Genomic DNA, 17,453 nt, shown 5'->3' with positions numbered 1-17,453 from the left:
TGGAGAACAATCATACACAGCTTCTTGCAGTGATTAAAGATTTAACTATCAAATGGCCTCTTCCTCTGGAAATGTAAATAATTCCACTTTTAATATTTTTTGGAAAAGTAAAAGAGTTCACCAGAGGAAGATCTTCACGGTCTGATAGGTTCTGATGGCTGAAAAATCGGCTTGAGCCAAGTTGGGACTTCTTACTGTCTCAGTGAGTCAAATGAACCGGACCGGGTCCCTTGACCTGCGGTTCTGAATGTCCACCTTCTCAGCTTAGTGGGCGGAGAATCTCTGCATGACATTTGTTCCACCCGACTTCAAGGCCGTCTTTCCATCCAGGGACACAAAGAATGTTTTCATCTCAACACAGGTGTTGAAGGTTCCTCAGTTTTTCTCCTTGGACTCGCAGGCAGTCCAAAGACCATGTTGCTGTAATGTTGAACAAGATTTGGTGAATAAAACCAACACGACTTCTCTTCTGCGCAGAAGGAAGACTGAAGGTTAACATCAGCACTGCTGTGTAGTGTTACACAGCTGAAGGCATGAAGTTACTTTTCTGATTTGATTTGAAGGGACATTAATCTTAGAGCATTTAAGCTTCTGATTTTAAAGACGGTAACTTCAAAATAATTCTCAAAACATTTTTTGTACATTGCATTTAGCAATAAGAAACATTTTTTTCTAATCCTGACCTAAAATGGGAGAGATTTGAGGTTATTTGCCATCAGATTGGGACGACAACTTGTCTTTTTACACAACGTATGTAAATATTTTAACTATATATGAATGAGGGTTGTGTAATATTTAATTAGTTATGAAGTTGAAAATGCTTTTCCATATTTTACTTTTTTTAACATTAACCAGCTCCTTGCTTCAGATGGCATTTCTCTTCTGACATGTATTTTCACTGACGGTTTGTTTCCACACCCAAGATTAGATTTTGGGCGTTAAACCACAATGCATCGTCACAAACAGCTGATAACGTCTTAGGAAGTAAAACTAGCGTGTCCATTGGGTTGCTTATAGCAGAGGAAAGGAAAACCACCGACTAACATGCAGACTGTTGTACCAACGTGAAAACAAATCACTAGTCTGCCGACGCCTAAAAGCCAGTGCAAAAATTGAGAAGCGGTTTAGTTCTGTAGAAAAGAGTGGCATCGTTTCCCAAAATAAACTGATTAACAGTTAAGGTAATTACTAATGACTGATTACTGATTGCCATATTTTGATCTGATATGTAAAGTTGGTTGTAAATTATGTATTGTGTAATACTATGCGATTTACTTTTTCTTTTTAACTTAGCAACTAAGCCGCTATTGCATTGGTTTCAAAAGCTGAAAGGTAGATATCTAGTCTACATAAAAAAAATAGTGCTATCCACTGATAAATGCAGAAAAGTGTACTTTACTTGAATTGTGCACAAATCCTTTAAACTACTCAAAACTAAGAAGCTTACCCGTCACATACGACGTATATATATTCATGGCCAAAGTCAGCAACTACATTTGTAATCTAAATAAATGTCTGAACTTTAACCAGCTTTACTTTAACAGACCTCCCAAAAAGGGGATCACATGTATTTGGCTGTATCACAAGTTAGACGTTAGGGTTTCATTTGAGATTTTATGCCCTCTGCAGCATATATGTTCTGTCAACTTTAAGACACTCAGATGAGTAAAGTAAGAGGATCTAACAAGCACAGAATAAAAAACCACAATAAGTAGATACTCCTAAAATAAGTTCAAATATTTATGTTTGGTAAAGTGTAGTTCAACCATTAGCGTCTAACAAAGGTACCGTTTTGCTGTAGTGGAGTTTAAGACGATCCAATAACATTTACAAATCACTTTCTACTTGGCACACATTTGAACTGCTGCTTGAAAGCTGTTGTTTTTTTCCTTATGGTGATTTTTCACCTCAAACATGGAGAGCGTAATTTTCCCTGTTTTATTTGGTCCTAAACCTGCTTCAAGTACATTTTGCTCAGCCACCTCATGTTCGCTGCGCTGATAATGTTTACAGTGTGAGAAAGCTCTGATGCAGAGCTGTGGCTGACCCTCACTAAATGGAGCTTTCACTTGAACTCTTTACTTCTGCTTCCCTTTACTCTGAGACAGTAAAAGATAAGAGACACAGAAGTTGTTTTAGGTAAAGCTAGCTTAAGAAATTATCTAGAAGAAGTGATAAATTTAGTCTAATAAAGATGGAAAAAAAACAAAATTAAATCTAAAAGTTAACATTTAGGTTTAATTTAACAAATATCCGGGCTAGAGTTTTTTTGATTTGTTTTTTGTTGTTTTGTTTTTTGTTTTTTTTGTTTTTTCAGGAGTAATATGCCACTTTTGAGGCTCCAAGAGTCATAATCTTTTCTGGAGACTGGAAATATAATGAAGTTATTGTTCTGTTTTATTGCTAATTGCTTTCAATGAGGCTATATTTAAATGACAAAATGCAATAGCAAATCTCCACACATTTTTCTAACTCAAACTTACTAACATAAAACATCCTGATCTAACACTTCAATATGCGTGTGCATCTGCCTAAAGGGGCCATTAATTTGACAATGATTTCACTACTCCAGGGGAAATGGAAATGGGAAATAATCTCTTTTGTTCGATTAAATTTGCTCTCAAGTAGGCCGGGGTCAGTATGAGATACTCACAGCATGAGATCCAGACTAAAAATATCACAGAATTGCGTCATGTGCATAAACATTTTTAGAAAATGTCTTAACAGTTTAATTGCTTTTATTTAAAAGAGAAAAAAATCATAACCCACAATGCTGCGAGCATAATGTAACATTTTGTTTTATATTACATTTAACACAAATCATTCTAAACATAAACTTCAGCAGAAATATGAGAACAAACACCAGTTCAATGTAATCATAGCTCTCAAGTCTATTTTGATGTTCTGTTGGTTGCACAGGAACAGATGTGCAACAAGGTATAATAAGTTACTATTAGCAGGTTAATTTAATAGCCAGTTAGAGAAATCAGGTTATGTAGCCATCCCATGATGCCATCATGGTGCACCTTTTAGTTTCTGGACCATGACTGACTCGAGGCGTTTTCAGACCTGGAAACATGTCTAAACAGTCAAACATGTCATTCTTGTAAGCACAGCCTACTGTACTTACCTTATTCCACCTAGTTAATTATCGATGCACAGCTACACATGGGGGAGCGGGCAGTGCAGCTTTGTTCTTACGCTCCGTACAGCCTATGATGGCTTCATTGTTGTCTCTGGCTTTGATTAAAAGCCACACTCGCGCAAAAATCAATTAAATGTCTCAGGCGCACGCCACAGAGTGGAAACAACAAAAACGTGTATAAGTAGATATTAATATAATAATTACTTTTACAGGGTTTGACATCCGAGGACGAATAACAGAAAATAACAACTGCTATCGACTGACTCTTGGACAATTTGTCTTTTAGCTCAGATGTTTTGCATGTAGCATTAACATGTTTACGGACAATGCTAATATCCAAACAGAGTTGTTATAGCAGGTAAGACAGTGTAGTTTTGAATAAATTAAGTTTTCCGTCGTCCTTTTACTGGTCTTTCAGTCAGATGTGTTTGATTCGAGGTCGAATGTGTAAAACTTTGGGTAGAAATCTTTGTGATTTAATCCGCACACACTCGTCTGTCCAGATGTTTACCCATTAATGCTGAACTGTTCGTTCAGAGGTGTCTTAGGGTGGGTTGGCCCTGTGCATTTTCACAGAGCGCACACTGTCCGGACGCTCCTGCACACACCTAATCCCACCTCTTCTCTCACCGCCTCAGCTCAGGACCTCTCTCCCTTTCCGGCCCTCCTGTATTCCTCTTTTTCTCCCCTCCTGGGTCAGCTACTTGCTGGAAGCTCCGGCCCGAGGCGTTTTTTTAAGACGCTCGACTGTCGCAGTTGCCATGATTCACAGCAGCGTCTGCAGGGTTGTCCTGGTCCTCTTCAGCCTCCTGTCGGTCCTTGCACACACAGGTAAACCTTATTTCCGTCATCGTTTCATGCTTGTGATGAGGAGGGCTCCTGTCCTCCTCCTGGAAACGCTAAGTGGAAAATGTACCAAAAAGACATAACCCTTTTGCTTTTTCAGCCTTTCAATTTGCCCTTTAAGAGTTTGCTAAGTTTCTTTCCTCTTACACCTACAGTCAGTTTTTCTTTAATTGTGTGTTTTTAAGTTGAAGGTGTGTGAATTTTGCCCCTTTTTTTTCTCGCAATCCTCTTTTCCAATTCACTCGCCCCTTTACATGCGTCGACAGAAGTAAATGATGTGGTTGTTAAAGCTGTGAAAGCTGCTCTGTGACAGTCATGATGACTCAGTTGCTTTCATGAGGCCTGATGTTCTTATGAAGCTTTAAAAAAAAAAAATCACTTCCTTCTTGCTCAACCTGAGCATAAGTGATTCAGATTGCCACCGGTTGATATTTTAGAGACTTTTAAGACGTGGGAAACATTTAGCTCAGCATCAACTTGTTCGCATAGGAAAAAGTCTTTTCTTTACCACGTCGCCCTATTAAAAATATAAAGAAATGTTAAAGCAGCAGTGAATCTCACGTCATTGTAAGGGCTAAAGACGCCAGTGGGACAACAAGAAAGACAATGTCCTATTTGTTGTATATATCTTTGGAAAGTCTTTGGAAACAATCTCGTCAGTGATGGACAGAATCCGTAAAATCGGTGGTTTTAGTTTCTCATTCATTTTTCTTACTGGCATTTTTACGAAGTGTCACGATTGTCATGTGCACAGATGGCTGCCATCCAGCAATGCCTCGGGACTTGACCACAATATCTGATATAGTGTGACTTCCAGCCTCATGTGTTGATTCAGCATGAGGAAGCAAACCGACATCTCGTATATGCAACGAAATCTTAGGCAACATAGTTTAATAATTACCCAAGTTTCAGCTGGGAATATTCAAGAAACTGACTTATTACAACACAAATATCATCTTTTTTTTTAAAAGAAAATAAAATATGAACAGTGAATTCCATATTTTTCCATGGAAAACTTTAGCATAACATGTGGTAGTTAAAAAAAAAAAGGGGTGAATAAGGGGGACAGATGGTGACGCCAGTTCTATGTTGTGGATGTATAGCTTGTTCTTCCAAGGCTCTGTAAGGTTAGTTTTCACACACCCTTGTCTGGACTCTTGGTCATCTCTCTGGCCGGTGTGAAATCCTGATGGAGGAGCCCAGAGGTACCAACAAATGGCTTTCTGTGTTTCCACTGTCTGAAATCCTCCTCCGTTGGTGTCTACCACGCTTTTACAAGTAAGAACTTTTCATTTTTGAGGTGCGACAGACGGAGGGTTGCAGCGATCCAGAGAATGCGTACGTAACAGGCAAACTGGGCCACAATCTAATCAGAAGAATGGTGGTGAAATTATCTACTTTCTCACTTTGCATAACAAAATCACCAAGAGCAAGATACCGATCTCAAAATCATGTGTGGGTGTCAGAAAAAAAAAAAAAAGGTGCTGTATACGTGGAACATAATCCCTGCAATGTGGAGAGATTAGAAAACCTGCGCTGCACAACAACTCTGTAGAATATGTGAAGAGTAGATATATTAAGTAGTTATCAAATCATTAAAACAATATGTACGTTTATAAGCAAAAAAAATTATTTCGAGCAATCTGAAAAGTAAGTTGAAATGGCTAAAATCAAAGCTAACTTTGTGCTTCAATTTGGATAGAAGTTTGTAACCAGAGACATTATGAATAAAGACAACACATACACCAATGCAACAAGCAAACAGATGTGCGTTAAAGCACAGTACATTCGACGTACATTAAAGCTAGATTATGATCAACTATAAAGCCATCTTTTTTTAAAAAAAAACTGCTACAAGCAGTAGTTAGTAGTTCAAGAAATACTTTAGCTAAACATAATGGTGACATTTTGGAATTAGACACTAACATTTACAACAAAGTAGTTTAATTAAAACAAAAGACAATTAAAATTGGCACTCTAGCAAAAGCTAGTCTGTGGTTAGCTACAATTCATGATAAGCTACAGGGCTAAGTTATGAAGGGAGAACATGGACATGCCTAAAATGGCTAAATGAAAAAGATGCACTTTAAAAACTACACACAAAAAAACCCCAACTAGCTTCAATTAGATACCATTTAAATCACCTTTAAATTTTGTAATGATCAACAATTTCTCATCTTTTTATATGTATATATTTAAGAATAAAAAAAGTAGTTAAAAGCAACAGTTACACTTTAAAATGGGTACATAAAGATCGCAAAGAAGTGCTTGAACTACCCCAAAAACATTATTTCAAATTTAGCAATGAATGAACGAGGGTTAGCTAAAAAAAAAAAAAAACTACCAAAACTGGCCTGTCTTACAAAGGATTATGAGCAAATAATGATCATACTGGACAATAATCCAACTCTGTGTTACTAACATATAGCACATAAACAACTTTAATACAATAAATAAATGGCCGGTGTGTGCAAAATAATTTTAAGCTACTGAATTCAGTACAACGATGAAAAGTAACTAGATAACCTTCTGAAAAGATGGCAAAAACACTAAAATAAAGCAAATTAAAAGTTAGCTATTTTGCAGTTGTTTTTAATACACCAAATTTCAAAGATTGTAATTAATAACTTGAAATAGCTTAAAGTTGCACAGTTGTGCACGTCATAATTTTGTGCAATTTTGAAGCAATTTGCACATTGTATTATATCTGTAATATTCAAAAGGTAAATTTGACCTCCAGCTGCGCGAGTAGAGACACGTAGAGTCGATGACACATTGAATTAAATTATTATTTCACCACTGAAAGTTTTGAGTGAGCCTCCCCTCATGAAAACAAACAGCTAGAAAGTACGGAAAACAGAATTTGATTAATTTCTTTCACCCTTCCATTCAATCACAGAGTTCAGAAGCCATTTTAACACACAGGGTCTGTTTAATAAAAAAAAATGAAAAAAAGTTTGTTTGACATCCAGTGCCGAGGCCGTACCTGCTTTTTGGCCTGTCCGGCTGTTACTGGTTGAAGGCTGCTGGTCCGTTTGGCCGCACAAGCTGCCTTTTGTGTCGTCGGCTGAAGGCCTCATTGATGGCTGAACTGGCCACAAGCCTGGGCCTCCAGACCCAAAGCCAGCCGCAGGACAGGAAGCTGCTCACAGCTCGGAGTCAACACGACTGCATCAAAAATACTCACATCAAAAGTTGAAGTTAAGAATGTTAGCAGATGCCACATCTGACATCTCGTTGAAAATATTTACCCCATCGTGATCACGCGCCTGAGCTCCTCCATTTGGTTTATGACTAAAGTCTGTGAATTATCAGATGATAAGAAGCGAGCCCGTTTCACAGAAAACACAGGCTGAATGCAGATATATTTTGGTTATGGTAGCGCTGGAATGCGCGTAGTCAAGAACTGAATAAGGTAATTACTTAGTGTCTGAATGGGTGGGCCTCCTGACGAGTTTGTTTTCTCAGTTGGGATGATTGAAATTTTTCCACATTTCCACTGGAGTTCAAGAGCAAAGTTGTTCTGATGTTTGTCTACTGCAACGACAGTGGACGCCACAACCAAAAAACAAAACAAAAAAACAAAAAAAACATTAAGGTTAATTATTTTTACCCTTTATCTTGACATTTTCATGAGCATAACTCTAGCTGTTGCATTAGGAAACATCAAAATACGTCTCAGAGAAACAGCTTTTGTTCCTCTCCCACCAAAGTGTGAAAAGTCGTGCGTTTGAAGCAGAGGAATGACAGACGAGACTAAATTTGTACGGTGAGAGAGAAAAAGCGAAGGACNCAAAATAATTCTCAAAACATTTTTTGTACATTGCATTTAGCAATAAGAAACATTTTTTTCTAATCCTGACCTAAAATGGGAGAGATTTAAGGTTATTTGCCATCAGATTGGGACGACAACTTGTCTTTTTACACAACGTATGTAAATATTTTAACTATATATGAATGAGGGTTGTGTAATATTTAATTAGTTATGAAGTTGAAAATGCTTTTCCATATTTTACTTTTTTTAACATTAACCAGCTCCTTGCTTCAGATGGCATTTCTCTTCTGACATGTATTTTCACTGACGGTTTGTTTCCACACCCAAGATTAGATTTTGGGCGTTAAACCACAATGCATCGTCACAAACAGCTGATAACGTCTTAGGAAGTAAAACTAGCGTGTCCATTGGGTTGCTTATAGCAGAGGAAAGGAAAACCACCGACTAACATGCAGACTGTTGTACCAACGTGAAAACAAATCACTAGTCTGCCGACGCCTAAAAGCCAGTGCAAAAATTGAGAAGCGGTTTAGTTCTGTAGAAAAGAGTGGCATCGTTTCCCAAAATAAACTGATTAACAGTTAAGGTAATTACTAATGACTGATTACTGATTGCCATATTTTGATCTGATATGTAAAGTTGGTTGTAAATTATGTATTGTGTAATACTATGCGATTTACTTTTTCTTTTTAACTTAGCAACTAAGCCGCTATTGCATTGGTTTCAAAAGCTGAAAGGTAGATATCTAGTCTACATAAAAAAAATAGTGCTATCCACTGATAAATGCAGAAAAGTGTACTTTACTTGAATTGTGCACAAATCCTTTAAACTACTCAAAACTAAGAAGCTTACCCGTCACATACGACGTATATATATTCATGGCCAAAGTCAGCAACTACATTTGTAATCTAAATAAATGTCTGAACTTTAACCAGCTTTACTTTAACAGACCTCCCAAAAAGGGGATCACATGTATTTGGCTGTATCACAAGTTAGACGTTAGGGTTTCATTTGAGATTTTATGCCCTCTGCAGCATATATGTTCTGTCAACTTTAAGACACTCAGATGAGTAAAGTAAGAGGATCTAACAAGCACAGAATAAAAAACCACAATAAGTAGATACTCCTAAAATAAGTTCAAATATTTATGTTTGGTAAAGTGTAGTTCAACCATTAGCGGCTAACAAAGGTACCGTTTTGCTGTAGTGGAGTTTAAGACGATCCAATAACATTTACAAATCACTTTCTACTTGGCACACGTTTGAACTGCTGCTTGAAAGCTGTTGTTTTTTTCCTTATGGTGATTTTTCACCTCAAACATGGAGAGCGTAATTTTCCCTGTTTTATTTGGTCCTAAACCTGCTTCAAGTACATTTTGCTCAGCCACCTCATGTTCGCTGCGCTGATGACATTTACAGTGTAAGAAAGCACTTACACTGTAAATGCTTTCTTACACTGAAAGCATTTACTTTCAGTAAAAGTAAATGTGTCCCTCATTTAGTGAGGGACACATTTAGTGTCCCTCACTAAATGGAGCTTTCACTTGAACTCTTTACTTCTGCTTCCCTTTACTCTGAGACAGGAAAAGATAAGAGACACAGAAGTTGTTTTAGGTAAAGCTAGCTTAAGAAATTATCTAGAAGAAGTGATAAATTTAGTCTAATAAAGATGGAAAAAAAACAAAATTAAATCTAAAAGTTAACATTTAGGTTTAATTTAACAAATATCCGGGCTAGAGTTTTTTTGATTTGTTTTTTGTTGTTTTGTTTTTTGTTTTTTTTGTTTTTTCAGGAGTAATATGCCACTTTTGAGGCTCCAAGAGTCATAATCTTTTCTGGAGACTGGAAATATAATGAAGTTACTGTTCTGTTTTATTGCTAATTGCTTTCAATGAGGCTATATTTAAATGACAAAATGCAATAGCAAATCTCCACACATTTTTCTAACTCAAACTTACTAACATAAAACATCCTGATCTAACACTTCAATATGCGTGTGCATCTGCCTAAACGGGCCATTCATTTGACAATAATGTCACTACTCCAGGGGAAATGGAAATGGGAAATAATCTCTTTTGTTCGATTAAATTTGCTCTCAAGTAGGCCGGGGTCAGTATGAGATACTAAAAACATCTCAGAATTGCGTCATGTGCGTAAACATTTTTAGAAAATGTTTTAACAGTTTAATTGCTTTTACTAAAAAGAGAAAAAAAAAATCATAACCCACAATGCTGCGAGCATAATGTAACATTTTGTTTTATATTACATTTAACACAAATCATTCTAAACATAAACTTCAGCAGAAATATGAGAACAAACACCAGTTCAATGTAATCATAGCTCTCAAGTCTATTTTGATGTTCTGTTGGTTGCACAGGAACAGATGTGCAACAAGGTATAATAAGTTACTATTAGCAGGTTAATTTAATAGCCAGTTAGAGAAATCAGGTTATGTAGCCATCCCATGATGCCATCATGGTGCACCTTTTAGTTTCTGGACCATGACTGACTCGAGGCGTTTTCAGACCTGGAAACATGTCTAAACAGTCAAACATGTCATTCTTGTAAGCACAGCCTACTGTACTTACCTTATTCCACCTAGTTAATTATCGATGCACAGCTACACATGGGGGAGCGGGCAGTGCAGCTTTGTTCTTACGCTCCGTACAGCCTATGATGGCTTCATTGTTGTCTCTGGCTTTGATTAAAAGCCACACTCGCGCAAAAATCAATTAAATGTCTCAGGCGCACGCCACAGAGTGGAAACAACAAAAACGTGTATAAGTAGATATTAATATAATAATTACTTTTACAGGGTTTGACATCCGAGGACGAATAACAGAAAATAACAACTGCTATCGACTGACTCTTGGACAATTTGTCTTTTAGCTCAGATGTTTTGCATGTAGCATTAACATGTTTACGGACAATGCTAATATCCAAACAGAGTTGTTATAGCAGGTAAGACAGTGTAGTTTTGAATAAATTAAGTTTTCCGTCGTCCTTTTACTGGTCTTTCAGTCAGATGTGTTTGATTCGAGGTCGAATGTGTAAAACTTTGGGTAGAAATCTTTGTGATTTAATCCGCACACACTCGTCTGTCCAGATGTTTACCCATTAATGCTGAACTGTTCGTTCAGAGGTGTCTTAGGGTGGGTTGGCCCTGTGCATTTTCACAGAGCGCACACTGTCCGGACGCTCCTGCACACACCTAATCCCACCTCTTCTCTCACCGCCTCAGCTCAGGACCTCTCTCCCTTTCCGGCCCTCCTGTATTCCTCTTTTTCTCCCCTCCTGGGTCAGCTACTTGCTGGAAGCTCCGGCCCGAGGCGTTTTTTTAAGACGCTCGACTGTCGCAGTTGCCATGATTCACAGCAGCGTCTGCAGGGTTGTCCTGGTCCTCTTCAGCCTCCTGTCGGTCCTTGCACACACAGGTAAACCTTATTTCCGTCATCGTTTCATGCTTGTGATGAGGAGGGCTCCTGTCCTCCTCCTGGAAACGCTAAGTGGAAAATGTACCAAAAAGACATAACCCTTTTGCTTTTTCAGCCTTTCAATTTGCCCTTTAAGAGTTTGCTAAGTTTCTTTCCTCTTACACCTACAGTCAGTTTTTCTTTAATTGTGTGTTTTTAAGTTGAAGGTGTGTGAATTTTGCCCCTTTTTTTTCTCGCAATCCTCTTTTCCAATTCACTCGCCCCTTTACATGCGTCGACAGAAGTAAATGATGTGGTTGTTAAAGCTGTGAAAGCTGCTCTGTGACAGTCATGATGACTCAGTTGCTTTCATGAGGCCTGATGTTCTTATGAAGCTTTAAAAAAAAAAAATCACTTCCTTCTTGCTCAACCTGAGCATAAGTGATTCAGATTGCCACCGGTTGATATTTTAGAGACTTTTAAGACGTGGGAAACATTTAGCTCAGCATCAACTTGTTCGCATAGGAAAAAGTCTTTTCTTTACCACGTCGCCCTATTAAAAATATAAAGAAATGTTAAAGCAGCAGTGAATCTCACGTCATTGTAAGGGCTAAAGACGCCAGTGGGACAACAAGAAAGACAATGTCCTATTTGTTGTATATATCTTTGGAAAGTCTTTGGAAACAATCTCGTCAGTGATGGACAGAATCCGTAAAATCGGTGGTTTTAGTTTCTCATTCATTTTTCTTACTGGCATTTTTACGAAGTGTCACGATTGTCATGTGCACAGATGGCTGCCATCCAGCAATGCCTCGGGACTTGACCACAATATCTGATATAGTGTGACTTCCAGCCTCATGTGTTGATTCAGCATGAGGAAGCAAACCGACATCTCGTATATGCAACGAAATCTTAGGCAACATAGTTTAATAATTACCCAAGTTTCAGCTGGGAATATTCAAGAAACTGACTTATTACAACACAAATATCATCTTTTTTTTTAAAAGAAAATAAAATATGAACAGTGAATTCCATATTTTTCCATGGAAAACTTTAGCATAACATGTGGTAGTTAAAAAAAAAAAGGGGTGAATAAGGGGGACAGATGGTGACGCCAGTTCTATGTTGTGGATGTATAGCTTGTTCTTCCAAGGCTCTGTAAGGTTAGTTTTCACACACCCTTGTCTGGACTCTTGGTCATCTCTCTGGCCGGTGTGAAATCCTGATGGAGGAGCCCAGAGGTACCAACAAATGGCTTTCTGTGTTTCCACTGTCTGAAATCCTCCTCCGTTGGTGTCTACCACGCTTTTACAAGTAAGAACTTTTCATTTTTGAGGTGCGACAGACGGAGGGTTGCAGCGATCCAGAGAATGCGTACGTAACAGGCAAACTGGGCCACAATCTAATCAGAAGAATGGTGGTGAAATTATCTACTTTCTCACTTTGCATAACAAAATCACCAAGAGCAAGATACCGATCTCAAAATCATGTGTGGGTGTCAGAAAAAAAAAAAAAAGGTGCTGTATACGTGGAACATAATCCCTGCAATGTGGAGAGATTAGAAAACCTGCGCTGCACAACAACTCTGTAGAATATGTGAAGAGTAGATATATTAAGTAGTTATCAAATCATTAAAACAATATGTACGTTTATAAGCAAAAAAAATTATTTCGAGCAATCTGAAAAGTAAGTTGAAATGGCTAAAATCAAAGCTAACTTTGTGCTTCAATTTGGATAGAAGTTTGTAACCAGAGACATTATGAATAAAGACAACACATACACCAATGCAACAAGCAAACAGATGTGCGTTAAAGCACAGTACATTCGACGTACATTAAAGCTAGATTATGATCAACTATAAAGCCATCTTTTTTTAAAAAAAAACTGCTACAAGCAGTAGTTAGTAGTTCAAGAAATACTTTAGCTAAACATAATGGTGACATTTTGGAATTAGACACTAACATTTACAACAAAGTAGTTTAATTAAAACAAAAGACAATTAAAATTGGCACTCTAGCAAAAGCTAGTCTGTGGTTAGCTACAATTCATGATAAGCTACAGGGCTAAGTTATGAAGGGAGAACATGGACATGCCTAAAATGGCTAAATGAAAAAGATGCACTTTAAAAACTACACACAAAAAAACCCCAACTAGCTTCAATTAGATACCATTTAAATCACCTTTAAATTTTGTAATGATCAACAATTTCTCATCTTTTTATATGTATATATTTAAGAATAAAAACAGTAGTTAAAAGCAACAGTTACACTTTAAAATGGGTACATAAAGATCGCAAAGAAGTGCTTGAACTACCCCAAAAACATTATTTCAAATTTAGCAATGAATGAACGAGGGTTAGCTAAAAAAAAAAAAAAACTACCAAAACTGGCCTGTCTTACAAAGGATTATGAGCAAATAATGATCATACTGGACAATAATCCAACTCTGTGTTACTAACATATAGCACATAAACAACTTTAATACAATAAATAAATGGCCGGTGTGTGCAAAATAATTTTAAGCTACTGAATTCAGTACAACGATGAAAAGTAACTAGATAACCTTCTGAAAAGATGGTAAAAAACACTAAAGCAAATTAAAAGCTAACTATTTTGCAGTTGTTTTTAATACACCAAATTTCAAAGATTGTAATTAATAACTTGAAATAGCTTAAAGTTGCACAGTTGTGCACGTCATAATTTTGTGCAATTTTGAAGCAATTTGCACATTGTATTATATCTGTAATATTCAAAAGGTAAATTTGACCTCCAGCTGCGCGAGTAGAGACACGTAGAGTCGATGACACATTGAATTAAATTATTATTTCACCACTGAAAGTTTTGAGTGAGCCTCTCCTCATGAAAACAAACAGCTAGAAAGTACGGAAAACAGAATTTGATTAATTTCTTTCACCCTTCCATTCAATCACAGAGTTCAGAAGCCATTTTAACACACAGGGTCTGTTTAATAAAAAAAAATGAAAAAAAGTTTGTTTGACATCCAGTGCCGAGGCCGTACCTGCTTTTTGGCCTGTCCGGCTGTTACTGGTTGAAGGCTGCTGGTCCGTTTGGCCGCACAAGCTGCCTTTTGTGTCGTCGGCTGAAGGCCTCATTGATGGCTGAACTGGCCACAAGCCTGGGCCTCCAGACCCAAAGCCAGCCGCAGGACAGGAAGCTGCTCACAGCTCGGAGTCAACACGACTGCATCAAAAATACTCACATCAAAAGTTGAAGTTAAGAATGTTAGCAGATGCCACATCTGACATCTCGTTGAAAATATTTACCCCATCGTGATCACGCGCCTGAGCTCCTCCATTTGGTTTATGACTAAAGTCTGTAAATTATCAGAGGATAAGAAGCAAGCCCGTTTCACAGAAAACACAGGCTGAATGCAGATATATTTGGGTTATGGTAGCGCTGGAATGCGCGTAGTCAAGAACTGAATAAGGTAATTACTTAGCGTCTGAATGGGTGGGCCTCCTGACGAGTTTGTTTTCTCAGTTGGGATGATTGAAATTTTTCCACATTTCCACTGGAGTTCAAGAGCAAAGTTGTTCTGATGTTTGTCTACTGCAACGACAGTGGACGCCACAACCAAAAAACAAAACAAAAAAACAAAAAAAACATTAAGGTTAATTATTTTTACCCTTTATCTTGACATTTTCATGAGCATAACTCTAACTGTTGCATTAGGAAACATCAAAATACGTCTCAGAGAAACAGCTTTTGTTCCTCTCCCACCAAAGTGTGAAAAGTCGTGCGTTTGAAGCAGAGGAATGACAGACGAGACTAAATTTGTACGGTGAGAGAGAAAAAGCGAAGGACGGAAGAAGCACAGAGTTGGACGCTTTCACCGTCTCCAACCGTCTGTCTGTCTGTTTGTTTGTTTGTTTGCTCGGAAATTTAGTGGAGCCTTTATAAAAAATAAAAAAAATGAAAAAAAAAGCAACAGGGTACCTGTGGGTCAACCTGAGAAACTGTCCATCCGTTACAAAGACGCGTTTATACTCGGAGCTCGTCTAGACAAGAAACCGACTGTTTAAAGAGTCACAGAAGAGGCCATGCACGCTGCTGTTCACACCCAGAGATGACAAAAAGGCCTATTAGCATAAAGATGTACCTCATCATGGGTTCTGCAGTTAGCAGCTCAAGCTTGTGTTGTCATTTTTTATTTTTTTATTTTTTTTCCACCATCTCTGTGCAGAGACGGTGTTGGACCCTGCCTTATCCAGCAGGGACCACCAGGATGCCATGTCTGGAGATCCACCAGTGTGGATGACTGAAGTTACAACCAAGAGCCATTTCCTGGACAACCCAGGACAGACCTACACCTTTGATTTTGAAGACTCCACGCAGCCTCCGATCCTGGACGAAGGCGAAGGTTAAAAATTAAATAAATTGTATTGAGAGTCACCCCTACACCGCAGCAAAAAAAAAAAAAAATCTTTTGCATTTCTTCTTTTCCTTTTATATCACACTTAGATGTTTAAGGCCATTGCACACATTGTAACAGGCAGAAATATCCAGAATAAATACAAAATCCAGTTTTTAAATTAGAGTATAATTTATTATTAGAGGCATAAAGTAATCCAATCCCACCTGTTATTATGTGAAAATATGTTTGACTGTCTGGACCTTATGTGTCACTTTTTGGTGCAACAGCTGCCATCAGTCATTTGCAACAGTCTTTTACATCTCTGACCACCTAAATTAAGCCACGTTGTAGTGGTTGACCCAAGTGTACTTGAGGTCAGGTCACAAACAGAGCAGACGGTTTCCTTCAACATTTTGAAAGAATTGTTGTCTTTTGAAGTTCTTTATACTTTTATGTAATTAGATGCATACCTTCTAAAAATACAGTACCAATCCTATCATACCACAAAATATTTTTTCCTATGGTCTTCTTCTATTTAAATATGATTTTTTGTTGTTGTTTTTGTTTTTTGTCAAATGGGAGCATGCTTTCATGTTTTGTTTTATTATTTGGTCAGCAGTAGCAGTTGCCCATAAGCTTTCCCATGAATGCCATTGTTGCTCAGTCTCGGGTTTTTTTCTCATTTTTGAATCTTAAACGCTCCTTAGTCATGGAGACTAGGGTCTGCAACATTTTTAATGTTTTCTCAGCTGTTTTTTTGATTTCCTGTTTGAGTTTTCAATGTGGTGTTGGAGTTCTGGACACTTCTGGGAAACTGCTCCATGTTGTTTTCCTCAGATGGTGGACGATGGCTTAGAAATGTTTACGTGAACCTAAATTAAGCATTTCCGTTTTTGTTTTATCTTTTAACTCACGTCATGTTTCCAGGTAAGTTCAGTCAAAGATAATTTAATTGATCCCATTATTGTTGCGGCTAGAGAAATTAAACTTGAGCTTTCCAAAACAATTTAGGCAATCAGAGTAAGTTAGTGATTTAAGTAAGGTGGCAGTTATATATTTCCATAAGGCCAGCTAGTTTTGATAGCTTTTTGCCCATTTTTATTTTATTTTGTTTTATTTTATTTTATTTTATTTTATTTTATTTTATTTTAATTATCATTTAAAAATTACAAGTTAATGTTTGTGTCTCTGTGTGTTTAGGAGTTCTGGGACCGGGGGCCATCACTGCCATAGTTGTTGCAGTCTTCCTGGGAGCATCAGTCCTCCTCGCACTCATCGTCATCACAATCAGGAAATTCACAGCCTCCTAGAGGGAGAGAGAGCGTCTCCCTTTTTGTATGCGTGCGTGTGCGTGTGTGTGTGTGTGTGTGTGTGTACGTGTGTTTGTATTGCATGAGTGTTTGTGTCTCTGTCTTTTGTCTTTCTCATCAAACCCCGAGCTCGCCCCCTCGTATTTCGTTTTGAGATGAGATGCTTTGTGCCCTGAGAGCTAGAAATTGTGGCAGGTCCGTCAACTAAAAATAAAACACCCCAGTTGCTTCTCGGTGTGGATGAATCATAAATACTGGCTGGCTCTACCAGTGCTTATCGTGAGATGGTGTGTTTGTCGGTTGTGCTCTTTTTTGTTGTTGTTTTTCTAGTAATTATACTCATAAAAGTATCTTAATTGTTTTCCATAACTTCTTACATCTTTTTCCACTTACAGTGTCTTGAAATTCTAAACTTGTTCAAGAAAATTCAGGACAAGAAAACTCAGAACAAGTTTAGACATTTCTGTCCTTTGGAAACATCTGGGGAGTTGAGAAAAAGAAGAGAGCATTTCTTTTAATCCTTTTAGGGCATAGAAATAGTGGACTGGAAGTTTCCGTAGAGTAAATATAAAGTCAGACTTTGGATGAATG

At 37.7% G+C, this 17,453-nt stretch overlaps 1 protein-coding gene across 1 annotated transcript; it reads left to right on the top strand.

Moving 5' to 3' along the window:
- Positions 1-10,929: 10,929 nt before the first annotated feature.
- Positions 10,930-17,326, top strand: LOC103130360 (uncharacterized protein C2orf82-like). The gene is made up of 3 exons (XM_007541740.2): positions 10,930-11,199; positions 15,382-15,558; positions 16,753-17,326. Exons 1-3 carry the CDS (start codon positions 11,130-11,132, stop codon positions 16,860-16,862), a joined length of 357 nt encoding a protein of 118 aa, XP_007541802.1. The 5' UTR covers positions 10,930-11,129; the 3' UTR covers positions 16,863-17,326.
- The last annotated feature ends 127 nt before the right edge of the window (positions 17,327-17,453 follow it).

Source organism: Poecilia formosa, unplaced genomic scaffold, assembly GCF_000485575.1.
Source record: "Poecilia formosa unplaced genomic scaffold, Poecilia_formosa-5.1.2 Scaffold627, whole genome shotgun sequence".
Classification (NCBI taxonomy): Eukaryota; Metazoa; Chordata; class Actinopteri; order Cyprinodontiformes; family Poeciliidae; genus Poecilia; species Poecilia formosa.
Note: the sequence above shows the minus strand (reverse complement) of the source record. Positions and strands in the feature narration are given on the sequence as shown.